Here is a 13,160-nt window from a genome sequence, read left to right on the forward strand (position 1 = left end):
AAGGGAAAGCTGACAAAGCCGCTGTTACTGCAGAAGAAATCTGAACGGCAAAATCCCCAGGTAAATAAACACCCCCAGGTGGATGAGAGGAGACAGAAGGCACATTATGAGAAACAATTAATGCTTGGGAGAAAGCTGAGGCATGTCACGCACAGTATTATCCCAAGACAGTAGGCTCAGAAGGGAGTAATTTGTCTTTAAATTTTAAAGTCTTAGTTAAACAAGAGGAGCAAAATTGCATAGGCAGGACAATTTGTGCCTCTAAACATAGTAAACATGTATCCATAGAAATGGACTGATCCTGTTCTGAGTCCATAGCTGAAATAAAACCGGTCCCACCAGTAGTTAAAAAGTAATCAAAATTAAACTAAAGTCGACTTTAAATTTCAGAATAATTATGAATGAAAATTAAAATTTTAATAAAACTAACATAGAAAGCTACTTAGAAAACAAAATCAGATTGTTTGAGGCTTCTACCGCCAAGAGAGATTTCCCACTAGTAAGAGGCCTCTTCTCCTGAGTAGATGATATAGATAAATCTCACATTTTCCCAAGATACGTGAAGTAACTGGAGCTCCCTCCATAATGAAAGGTTACTATTCTTACAACGGCACCACTCCTCTAAACCGGAAGTGCAGGCGTCACGTGAGCGGGACCAAATAAACTGCGCAACTTTTTATCCAGTGTAAAAAAGGCGCAAAGATAAAGACAGTTTAAAAAATGGCTCTCCCATTGTATGAGTATATGTAAATAAGCCTTAATAGTCCTTATGTTTAAGCTCCTCATACAAATGCCTTAAAAATAATATTAAGACCCAGGTTACATAATAAAGGATATACTTTACTGTTAATCCCATACATCCCTTAGCCAAATGTCAGGTCTCATACTGTGTGCCAAATATCGTCTCATACTGTGTGCCAAATATAATTGTCCAAATATGAATCCTTTTTTTAAAATTAAGGATTATTATGTCCCAGAATAAAACAAAGGATCTGAAAGAGAGGGTTAACCTCTTAAGTGCTGCTGTCCTTCTGTACCTAGAAGGCAAAGGCACTTACCTTAGATCCATTGCATGATAGATGCTGATCCTTAGGTGTGGCAGGCACTTCACTCCCTGTCAAAGACCTGTAGGAAAAGAAAGAACAGAGTAACCAACTCTGGCTTTCTACAAAGGGGTAGCAAAGTGTTAAAAGTAAAGCAAAGACTTCCTTGCCACCTTTATACTGCTAAAAGCCACCACTACTGCTTGCAGGGAAAATTACCAGTAAAAGGATTAAAATCTTCAGACACCAACTTCGCACAACCTCCATTGACAGAGGCAAAAAGAATGACTGGGGGTTATGGATAAGGCAGTTACGCTGAACAGCTTTGCTGGGTGCTCTTTGCCTCCTCCTGATGGCCAGGAGTTGAATATCCCACTAGTAATTGGAATGACATTGTGGACTCTCCATGTCATAGGAAAGAAAGAGACACTTTTTTATTATTATTATTTAAGAGAAAAAATACATGATTAGAAGTTTAAACTTTCATGATTCAGACAGAGCTTTCCATTTTAAAATACTTTTCAATTTACTTCTTTTGTTGAGGTAGGCTAAAAAGAAGTAAAAAATCTTGGCAGTGTACACCTTAGTACACCTTTCAGAAGTATGCAATACAATGAGATATTTTAAAACTTATAAAATGTAAATGAAGTACAAAATAGTAACAGAAGCAATACATTTATACATCTGCAGAGGAAACCATCCACAGGTGAATTAAAATTAAAATGGAAATTTAAAGGGACACTCTACTGTAAAACTTGATTACTTGATGAGTTTTCAATTACTTATTATACTAGCTAAAGAGTACAAAAGGCATTAGAAATTGTTCTTTTAGGTTTATTTTTAATGTAAACTAGCTGATTTCTATCTTTAAAACCACAGCCTATTAAAATGGGTTGAGATTGCAGGAAGATCAATTTTTTTACATTATCACTCTTTATACACACACAAAAAGCCTCCTTATGTTATCATGAAAGTTCTGTGACTACTGATCCACCGTGAATGGTTCATGCTCAAAAGTGAAATAAACACTGAGGAGGGGTGCAAGACAGTAATGGCGGACTCCGATCGCCAAAGTAACAACAAGCTAACGATACTTCCGTAATCCCGAGAGCTTATAAAACAAAGACTTTATTGAGAAAAGTTAAAAGCTATTGTAAACAAGGAGCAATATTCCAAACCTCCATATGTTATCCCTGTTTACCTAGAGAGAACAACTGAAAAAGAACATTTGAGTACTTGTCTCTACAAGCCCCCAATTCAATTAATTTAATATACTCCAGCAGGTAAAATAGATCATTGGGAACACATTATAGCGGAGAAAACTTTCAGGACGTTAAGCTGCTGAGCACAAATACAACAGCATGACAACTACTCACCATGCTATTAATTTTATTCTTCGCTTGCACAACTCTTCAAAGCCATTCTCTTATTTTAACCCTCTACAAATGCCAGTTGGTGAAGTGCCCCCTCCATGTTGGAGTTTAGGTATTCTTGCATCCTGTGTCAGCTGTACTGTGCACTTCGGGTTAGTATGCACAATACAGAGCAGGAACTTTAAATCTTTGCAGCGGTGCATTACTCTATTATTCATAAAGGCTTTTTTATGTTATGTAACTTTTTTGCTGTTTAAAAAAAAATAATGTAAAAATACATAATGTGTATTGTGCAAACTAACCCAAAGTACACACAAAAAAGCTGTTAATGTCCCTGATCTATAAATGCATATTGATTCCGTCAAAGGTTGCTCTCAGACTGGTAGCAATCTTTATGAAGATGCAGAGCTTCACCGTCCAGCACCTGTAAGGGGTTAAATAAGAGAATAGCAGGCACAGGAGGAAAAACAATGACATGGTAAGAAATAAGAAGCAATTGTAGCTCTGCACAGCAATTTGATGTGCACAGATCTGGTTGCCTTCCCTTCACAAAGCTCTCCATGATTCTGAGGGGAGGGCTTGTGTCAAGCACAAGACATTAGCTCACCTTTCTTCCCAACACTTTTTTTCTTTTCCAGCATCCATTTTCCTGTAAATCCTTCTCCTTCTTGTGTAACAAACATGGTCTCATTCCTATTTAGTGCAATGTCTGTCACGAGGACTTGGCGACCATAAATTAATCGGCACTGCTTTACAGAGCTGTTGTGCGACTTCCAGCAAAACACCTTTAACAGAGATTGCAACAGTTTATCATCTCAGATAATTACACTTTAGTATTAAAGGCAGTGGCAGCTCCTTATTTTCTCTTTAAGCACGGTCTACCCCATGACTAGAAAGAATCCCTTATACTGGTAACAGTGACATGGAGGGCGAACAGTAACAAAAAAATAAATTAAAAAAAAACTGCAATATTATCCTTTATCATGGCAAGTGAATCATAAAATCACAAGCACATAAGTTCCTAGATAAAGCTACCTGATAGACGTCAGCAGTAATAAGCTATTTGTTTTAAAAACACCTGCCTCTGTAAAATATTCCTATTGTAATGCTTGTAAAAGAAATACACACAAAATAAAACAAAAGCTTAGCTCTGGAGTCCAAACATTTATAGACAAATAAGTTTAGCAAATAGTATGAACACTGTAGCCCGATTGCTTTGGGGACACTGCAAACAAGACAATCACACAATTTTGCTTACAACAAGAGATTGTCATTTCGAAAAGAAACCTATTTAAATTTTACAGACAGCTTTTGTGAACAAAATACATACTGTTTTTTTTTTTCTAATGTACTCCTATTATCAATTTTTCTTTGTTCTCTTGCTATCTTTATTTGAATGTAAGCTTAGGAGCCAGTCCATTTTTGGTTCACCACCTGGGTAGCGCTTGCTGATTGGTAGCTACATTTAGACACCAATTAGAAAGCGCTACCCAGGTGCTGAACCACAAATGGGCCGGCTCCTATGCTTACATTCTTGCGTTTTCAAATAAAGATAACAAGAGAACGAAGAAAATTGATAAATAGGAGTAAATTAGAAAGTAGATTAAAATTGTTGCTCTATCTGAATCACGAAAGTTTATTTTTGACTAGACTATTCCTTTAAATACTCAAATATAACATTAATACAAAGCTATTTAAAAGGACAGTCTACAATATAATTTTTATTATCTTAAAATATAGATAATCCCTTTATTAACCATGCCCCAGTTTTGCACAACCAACACAGTTATATTAATACACTTTTTATCTCTGTGATTACCTTGTATCTAAGCCTCTTCTGACAGCCCCCTGATCACATGACTGTGACTATTTATTATCTATTGTCTTGCAGTTAGCATTGTGTTGGGCTAAATCTTAAATAACTTTCTGTGCCTGAACAGTGTTATCTATATGGCCCACATGAACCATTGAGTCTCTTGTTATGAAAAGCAATTTAAAAAGCATGCGATAGGAGGCAGCCCTCAAGTGCTTAGAAATTAGCATATGAGCCTACCTAGGTTTAGTTTCCACTAAGAATACCAAGAGAACAAAGCAAATTTGATGATAAAAGTAAATTGAAAAGTTGATTAAAATGACATGTCCTATCTGAATAATGAAAGTTTAATTTTGACTAGACTGTCCCTTTAAGGGATAGAAAAGTCAAAATTAAACTTGCATCATTCAGGTAGAGCATGTCATTTTTTTTTAATTCATTTCTATTTTCAAATGTGCTTCTTTCTCTTGGTATCCCTTGGTGAAAAAGAATACGCACAGATCATACACTAGTGGGAGCTAGCTGCTGATTGGTGCCTGCACACACTTGTCTCTTGTGATTGGCTAAATAGATGTGTTCAGGTAGCTGCAGTAGTGTAATTATGTTCCTTCAGCAAAGGATAACAAGAGAATGAAGCAAATTTGATAATAGAAGCAAATTGCAAAGTTGTTTAAAGTTGTATGTTCTATCCAAATCGTGAAATAAAAATGTGGGGTTTCCTGTCCCTTTAAGCACTACAGGCTGCTAATGAAACCAAGCATTATGGTGGTTGGCCTGAGACAGAGCGCCAGCAAATTGGGTTTAAGTTTAACCTTGGCCACACACACTATGGGTTTACCACACCTCATGTAGGAGAACACTGTAATTAGAGATTTTGTTAAGTACATTGTTTAAAAGAAACCCAACATTTTTTTATTCGATTATTTAGGTAGCCCATAACATTTTAAACAACTTTGCAATGTACTTATATTTTTACATTTACTTTGTGCTCTCTGTATCCTTTGGTGAAGGAGCAGCAATGCACCACTGTGAGCTAGATGAACACACATGGATGGCAAGAGAATAAAGCAAATAAGATAAGTTGTTTAAAATTGCACACCCTATCTGTACCAGGAAAGTTTAATTTTACTTTTCTGTTCCTTTAACATAGTTAAAGATAATTTACTTTTCCAGCTTGGTCCAGGGCAAGAATGCAAACTGGTTGACCACCATTTTCTTTGAGATGTTGGGTGTCTGCTTTGTATTCCAGGAAGCCACCAGTGACAAGGACTTTCTTTAAATTAAGCTGCCTATATAAAAGAAACAAAGAGATTGTATCACACTAGGTCAAGGTCCTATTATTAGAGACACATTTTATGCACAATGCAATCATTTTTTACCCCGTTCTGGAAAAATGTCAAAGGTGTTTGAAGAGAAGTTTTAAAGACTTTTAAAAATGTGTTTTTATCAAAATCAGTTTCAATCAATGCATTCTTTTTCACTAATCAACCTGAGTTATGGGTCAAATAGAGTATAATGTGCCAATGTATAATTGTATATTTAGAAGACTATAATGCTAAAATTCTTTACAACTTTAAATAAAAAAAAAAATCAATGCATAAAATAACCAAGTTCCCTCAAACCCCATTTTACTCATAATTTAGTTAATTTATGCCACTTGTTTAAAATATTCCAAAAGCTACTTGCAGGTTGAGAAATGTTAACGGGACATAAAACCCCCAAAAATTCTCATGATTTAGAAAGAGCATGCAATTTTAAACAACTTTCCCACTTAATTCTATTATCTAATTTGCTTCATTCTATTAATATCCTTTGCTTAGTAGCTGCTTATTGGTTGCTGCACAGATGCTTCTTGTGATTGGCTCCCCATGTGCATTGCTACTTCTTTAACAAAGAATATATGAAGAATGAAGCCAATAAAATAATAGAAGTAAATTAATATGTTGTTTAAAATTGTATTCTCTATCTAAATCATGAAAGAAAAAAATTGGGTTCCATGTTTGCCTGCGTGCAATAATTAATCAGCCATTACAAGTGGCTGGTTATGGCTACCGCGAGCTCACTGTAATAATTAGCGCTTTTAAAAGTAATCAGAGGTCAGATCTCTTGTTAATTTTATAAATCTGCCCCAAAATAGTGCATATTGTATTTTATTAAAAATAAAGGATGGCAGCATCTTTATTTTGTAATAAAATTACTGCACTAGGCAGTATTTTGGGGTTAAAGTTGGTAAGAGTGGGGTGATAGAGAAAAAACAGAATTTATGCTTACCTGATAAATTTCTTTCTCTTACGGTGTGTCCGGTCCACGGTTTCATCCTTACTTGTGGGATATTCTCAATCCCTACAGGAAGTGTCAAAGAGAGCACACAGCAGAGCTGTCCATATAGCTCCCCTTAGGCTCCACCCCCCCCCAGTCATTCGACCGACGGTTAGGAGAAAAAAGAGAACCATAGGGTGCAGTGGTGACTGTAGTTTACAAAAATAAATTTAAACCTGACTAAATCGCCAGGGTGGGCCATGGACCGAACACACCGTAAGAGAAAGAAATTTATCAGGTAAGCATAAATTCTGTTTTCTCTTACATTGGTGTGTCCGGTCCACGGTTTCATCCTTACTTGTGGGAACCAATACCAAAGCTTAAAGGGACAGTATACTGTAAAATAGTTTTTCCCTTAATGTGTTTACAATTGCTTTTTTTACCAACTGCAGAGTAAAAAATGTATGAAAATTAGCTTTTTAAGGCTTATTTGTGTATATTAAAGCTCTGATTTTGTGTTTTGAAGCCACAACCTAATAAAATGGGTTGAGTTTGTAGGTATAATCCGATCTCATTACTGTATCACATTGTGCAAATATACCTGCTTCTTTATCTTATACTTGTCCTTAAAACAATCACCAGTACTTTTAGAGAACAATGGAAAATCAACATTTTATTACCTTATCTCTGCTATATCGCACTGGGAGTGTAATTTCTTCTGCTGGCTGTGTTTACAAAGCTCATCTATAGCTGGTACGCGCGGCCACAAACTTTCAGAATAGGTGGGGATACCACATGCTAAATCAACAATTTCAAATACCAATATAAGGGTAAAGGAGCTACTTGTAAACAATTTAATACACTCCAGCAGGTAAAGTGGATCATTGGCAACAAATTAAAGGGGAGAAAATTTTTGAGTAAACTGTCCCTTTAAGGACACGGATGAAGGGAGGGAAACAGTCAGGTAACCTAAACGGAAGGCACCACTGCTTGCAAAACCTTTCTCCCAAACATAGCCTCTGAAGAAGCAAAAGTATTGAATTTGTAAAATTTAGCAAATGTATGCAGTGAAGACCAAGTCGCTGCTTTACAGATCTGTTCAACAGAAGCCTCGTTCTTGAAAGCCCATGTGGAAGCCACAGCTCTAGTGGAATGAGCTGTAATTCGTTCAGGAGGCTGCCTTCCGGCAGTCTCGTAAGCCAACCGGATGATGCTTTTCAGCCAGAACGACAGAGAGGTAGCAGTCGCTTTTTGACCACTCCTCTTGCCAGAATAGACGACAAACAAGGACGATGTTTTTCTGAAGTCTTTAGTTGCTTTTAGATAAAACTTTAAAGCACGAACCACATCAAGATTGTGTAACAGACGTTCCTTGTTAGAAACTGGATTAGGACACAGAAAAGGAACAACTATTTCCTGGTTAAAGGGACAGTCTAGGGCAAAATAAACTTTCATGATTCAGATAGAGCATGTAATTTTAAACAATTTTCCAATTTACTTTTATCACCAATTTTGCTTTGTTCTCTTGGTATTCTTAGTTGAAAGCTTAACCTAGGAGGTTCATATGCTAATTTCTTAGACCTTGAAGCCCACCTCTTTCAGATTGCATTTTAACAGTTTTTCACCACTAGAGGGTGTTAGTTCACATATTTCATATAGATAACACTGTGCTCGTGCACGTGAATATATCTGGGAGCAGAAACTGATTGGCTAGACTGCAAGTCTGTCAAAAGAACTGAAAAAAGGGGCAGTTTGCAGAGGCTTAGATACAAGATAATCACAGAGGTTAAAAGTATATTATTATAACTGCGTTGGTTATGCAAAATTGGGAAATTGGTAATAAAGGGATTATCTATCTTTTAAAACAATAAAAATTCTGGTGTAGACTGTCCCTTTAATATTCTTATTGGAAACCACTTTTGGAAGAAAACCAGGTTTGGTACGCAAAACCACCTTATCTGTATGGAACACCAGATAGGGTGAGTTACACTGCAAAGCAGACAATTCAGAAACTCTTCTAGCAGAAGAAATAGCAACCAAAAACAAAACTTTCCAAGATAGTAACTTAATATCTATGGAATGTAGAGGCTCAAACGGAACCCCTTGAAGAACTGAAAGAACTAAATTTAGACTCCATGGAGGAGCCACAGGTCTGTAGACAGGCTTGATCCTAACTAAAGCCTGTACAAACGCCTGAACATCTGGCACAGCTGCCAGACGCTTGTGCAACAGAATAGACACAGAGCAGATATCTGTCCCTTTAAGGAACTAGCTGACAACCCTTTCTCCAATCCTTCTTGGAGAAAAGATAACATCCTTGGAATCCTAATCTTACTCCACGAGTAACCCTTGGATTCGCACCAACAAAGATATTTCCGCCATATCTTATGGTAAATGTTCCTGGTGACAGGCTTTCTAGCCTGGATCAGAGTATCTATAACTGATTCAGAGAACCCACGCTTAGCTAGAATTAAGCGTTCAATCTCCAAGCAGTCAGTTGCAGAGAAACTAGATTTGGATGCTTGAATGGACCTTGGATTAGAAGGTCCTGCCTCAAAGGTAGCTTGCATGGTGGAGCCGACGACATATCCACCAGGTCTGCATACCAAGTCCTGCGTGGCCACGCAGGAGCTATCAGGATTACCGAAGCCTTCTCCTGCTTGATTCTGGCTACTAGCCGAGGGAGAAGAGGAAACGGTGGAAAGACATAAGCTAGATTGAATGACCAAGGCGCCACTAAGGCATCTATCAATGTCGCCTTGGGATCCCTGGACCTGGACCCGTAAAGGGGAACTTTGGAGTTCTGGCGGGACGCCATCAGATCCAGTTCTGGAATGCCCCATAGCTGGGTTAGCTGGGCAAAAACCTCCGGGTGGAGTTCCCACTCCCCCGGATGGAAGGCTTGACGACTCAGATAATCCGCCTCCCAGTTGTCTACTCCTGGGATGTGAATTGCGGATAGATGGCAGGAGTGATCCTCTGCCCATTTGATGATCTTGGATACCTCCCTCATCGCCAGGGAAATCTTTGTTCCTCCCTGATGATTGGTGTATGCTACAGTCGTGATGTTGTCCGACTGAAATCTGATGAATTTGGCCTCCGCTAGCTGAGGCCAGGCCTGGAGCGCATTGAATATCGCTCTCAATTCCAAAATGTTTATTGGGAGAAGAGATTCTTCCCGAGACCATAGACCCTGAGCTTTCAGGGAGTCCCAGACCACACCCCAGCCTAAGAGACTGGCGTCGGTCGTGACAATGATCCACTCCGGTCTGCGGAAACTCATTCCCTGAGACAGGTGATCCTGAGACAACCACCAGAGAAGAGAGTCTCTGGTTTTCTGGTCCATTTGTATCTGGGGAGACAAATCTGCATAATCCTCATTCCACTGTTTGAGCATGCACAGTTGCAGTTGAATTCGGGCAAAAGGGACTACGTCCATTGCCGCAACCATTAGACCGATTACCTCCATGCACTGAGCCACAGAAGGCTGAGGAATGGCATGAAGAACTCGACAAGTATTCGAAAGTTTTGACTTCCTGACCTCCGTCAGAAAGATTTTCATTTCTACCAAGTCTATTATTGTTCCCAGGAAGGGAACCCTTGTGAACGGGGACAGAGAACTTTTTTCTACGTTCAACTTCCACCCATGAGAACTTAGAAAGGCCAGAACAATGTCCGTATGAGCTTTTGCTCTGTGAAAGGACGACGCTCGTATTAGGATGTCGTCTAGGTAAGGTGCTACTGCAATGCCCCTTGGTCTTAGCACCGCTAGAAGGGACCCTAGCACCTTTGTGAAAATTCTGGGAGCAGTGGCCAACCCGAAGGGAAGAGCCACGAACTGGTAATGTTTGTCCAGAAAGGCGAACCTCAGGAACTGATGGTGATCTTTGTGGATAGGAATATGCAGGTACGCATCCTTTAAGTCCGCGGTAGTCATATATTGACCCTCCTGGATCATTGGTAAGATTGTCCGAATGGTTTCCATTTTGAATGGTGGAACTCTGAGGAATTTGTTTAGGATTTTTAAATCCAGGATTGGCCTGAAAGCTCCTTCCTTTTTGGGAACTACAAACAGGTTTGAGTAAAAACCCAGTCCTTGTTCTGCTGTTGGAACTGGGTGTATCACTCCCATTTTTAGAAGGTCTTCTACGCAACGTAAGAATGCCTGTCTCTTTGTCTGGTCTAAAGACAAGCGAGAAAGGTGGAACCTTCCCCTTGGAGGAAGGTTCTTGAATTCCAGAAGGTACCCTTGAGTGACAATTTCTAACGCCCAGGGATCCGGAACATCTCTTGCCCAGGCCTGAGCAAAGAGAGAGAGTCTGCCCCCTACTAGATCCGGTCCCGGATCGGGGGCTACCCTTTCATGCTGTCTTGGTAGCAGCAGCAGGCTTCTTGGCCTGTTTACCCTTATTCCAGCCTTGCAGGGGTTTCCATGCTGGTTTGGACTGGGAAGCGTTACCCTCTTGCTTAGTGGCTGTAAAGGTAGAAGCAGGTCCGTTCCTGAAATTGCGAAAGGAACGAAAATTAGACTTGTTTTTAGCTTTGAAAGGTCTATCTTGTGGAAGGGCATGGCCCTTTCCCCCAGTGATATCTGAAATAATCTCTTTCAACTCTGGCCCGAATAGGGTCTTACCCTTGAAAGGAATATTAAGCAATTTTGTCTTGGACGACACATCCGCCGACCAAGATTTTAGCCAAAGCACTCTGCGCGCCACGATTGCAAAACCAGAATTTTTCGCCGCTAATTTAGCTAACTGAAAAGCGGCATCTGTAATGAAAGAATTAGCCAACTTCAGGGCGTGAATTCTGTCCATGACCTCATCATAAGAAGTCTCCTTCTGTAGCGAGTTTTCTAGTTCCTCAAACCAGAAAGCCGCTGCAGTGGTTACAGGAATAATGCAAGAAATTGGTTGAAGAAGAAAACCTTGTTGAACAAATATTTTCTTAAGCAAACCTTCTAATTTTTTATCCATAGGATCTTTGAAAGCGCAACTGTCTTCTATTGGTATAGTCGTGCGCTTAGCTAGTGTTGAAACTGCCCCCTCTACCTTAGGGACCGTCTGCCACGCGTCCCTTCTGGGGTCAACAATGAGGAACATTTTCTTAAATATAGGGGGGGAACAAAAGGTACACCTGGCCTCTCCCACTCCCTAGTCACGATATCCGCCACCCTCTTAGGTGTCGGAAAGGCGTCAGTGTGTACCGGGACCTCTAAGAATTTGTCCATTTTACACAATTTTTCTGGGACCACCAAAGGGTCACAATCATCAAGTGTAGCCAGGACCTCCTTAAGCAGGGCGCGGAGGTGTTCTAGCTTAAATTTAAATGCTATGGTATCTGGCTCTGCCTGTTGAGAAACTTTTCATGTGTCAGAAATTTCTCCCTCAGACAGGCCCTCCCTCACCGCCAAGTCAGATTGATGTGAGGGCACTACAGATAAATTATCCGCTGCGTCTGATTGCTCATTTTCTGTATTTAAAACTGAGCTATCGCGCTTTCTTGGAAATGCTGGCAGTTTGGATAAAAAAGCTGCGAGAGAATTATCCATTACTGCTGCTAATTGTTGTAAAGTAATAGGGATCGATGTGCTAGAGGTACTGGGCATCGCTTGCGCGGGCATAACTGGTGTCGACACAGAAGGAGAAGATAGAGTACTATCCTCACTACCTTCAGCTAAAGATACATCTTGGGCTACATTTTTAAGTGTCACTGTATGGTCCTTAAACTGCTTGGACGCTATAGCACACTTCAAACATAAATTCAATGGGGGTACCGCCATGGCTTTTAAACATATAGAACAAGGGCTATCTGAAGGCTCAGACATGTTTGACAGACTTAGACAGCACTATAATGCAAGAAAAAATACTTTTGGAAAAAACGTTACTGTGTCTTTAAATAATAAAAGTGCACACTTTATTATCAAAACATCAAATAACCATCAAATAAACATCCAATCTTAATGAAAGATTATCCTAATGCTTTGAAAAGATTGCACACAAATTTTCAGATCAATTAACCCCTTAATGCCCAAACCGGAGCTAAAAACAGCAGTTAACCGGTTAAACACACTACAGCACGATGCCACAGCCTCTACTGTGGCTTTTACCTTCCTTAGGGATTATTTGAAGGAGAAATAAGCCTCTCTGAAGTCCCCTCTGAGGTCTCTGGACTCCACATGTGAAGCTGCATGAACTGTCTAGCCAAAAACAACTGCGCAATTGAGGCGCGAAAATGAGGCCCCCTCCCTCTTCATTACAGAGTGCTGGGGCCTTTGAGGAAGATTAGGAGTCTAATCAAGTGCCAGGCGAATAAAAAACCCCATAAGCGTTTTATAAGTCTCAAAAAACAGAATTTATGTTTACCTGATAAATTACTTTCTCCAACGGTGTGTCCGGTCCACGGCGTCATCCTTACTTGTGGGATATTCTCTTCCCCAACAGGAAATGGCAAAGAGCCCAGCAAAGCTGGTCACATGATCCCTCCTAGGCTCCGCCTTCCCCAGTCATTCGACCGACGTAAAGGAGGAATAATTGCATAGGAGAAATCATATGATACCGTGGTGACTGTAGTTAGAGAAAATAAATCATCAGACCTGATTAAAAAACCAGGGCGGGCCGTGGACCGGACACACCGTTGGAGAAAGTAATTTATCAGGTAAACATAAATTCTGTT

General features: G+C 39.7%; 1 protein-coding gene across 1 annotated transcript in view; it reads right to left on the reverse strand.

Moving 5' to 3' along the window:
• The window catches only part of IBTK (inhibitor of Bruton tyrosine kinase), a 244,926-nt gene that overhangs the window by 150,266 nt on the left and 81,500 nt on the right, over positions 1-13,160 (reverse strand). Inside the window, exons 9-10 of the mRNA XM_053710478.1 lie at positions 5,395-5,518; positions 3,024-3,201 (exon numbers count right to left, since the gene is read on the reverse strand). Coding sequence (XP_053566453.1) covers positions 3,024-3,201; positions 5,395-5,518 — 302 coding nt within the window. The remainder of the gene's footprint in view (positions 1-3,023; positions 3,202-5,394; positions 5,519-13,160) is intronic.

The sequence above is a fragment of the Bombina bombina genome, chromosome 4 (assembly GCF_027579735.1).
Source record: "Bombina bombina isolate aBomBom1 chromosome 4, aBomBom1.pri, whole genome shotgun sequence".
NCBI lineage: Eukaryota > Metazoa > Chordata > Amphibia > Anura > Bombinatoridae > Bombina > Bombina bombina.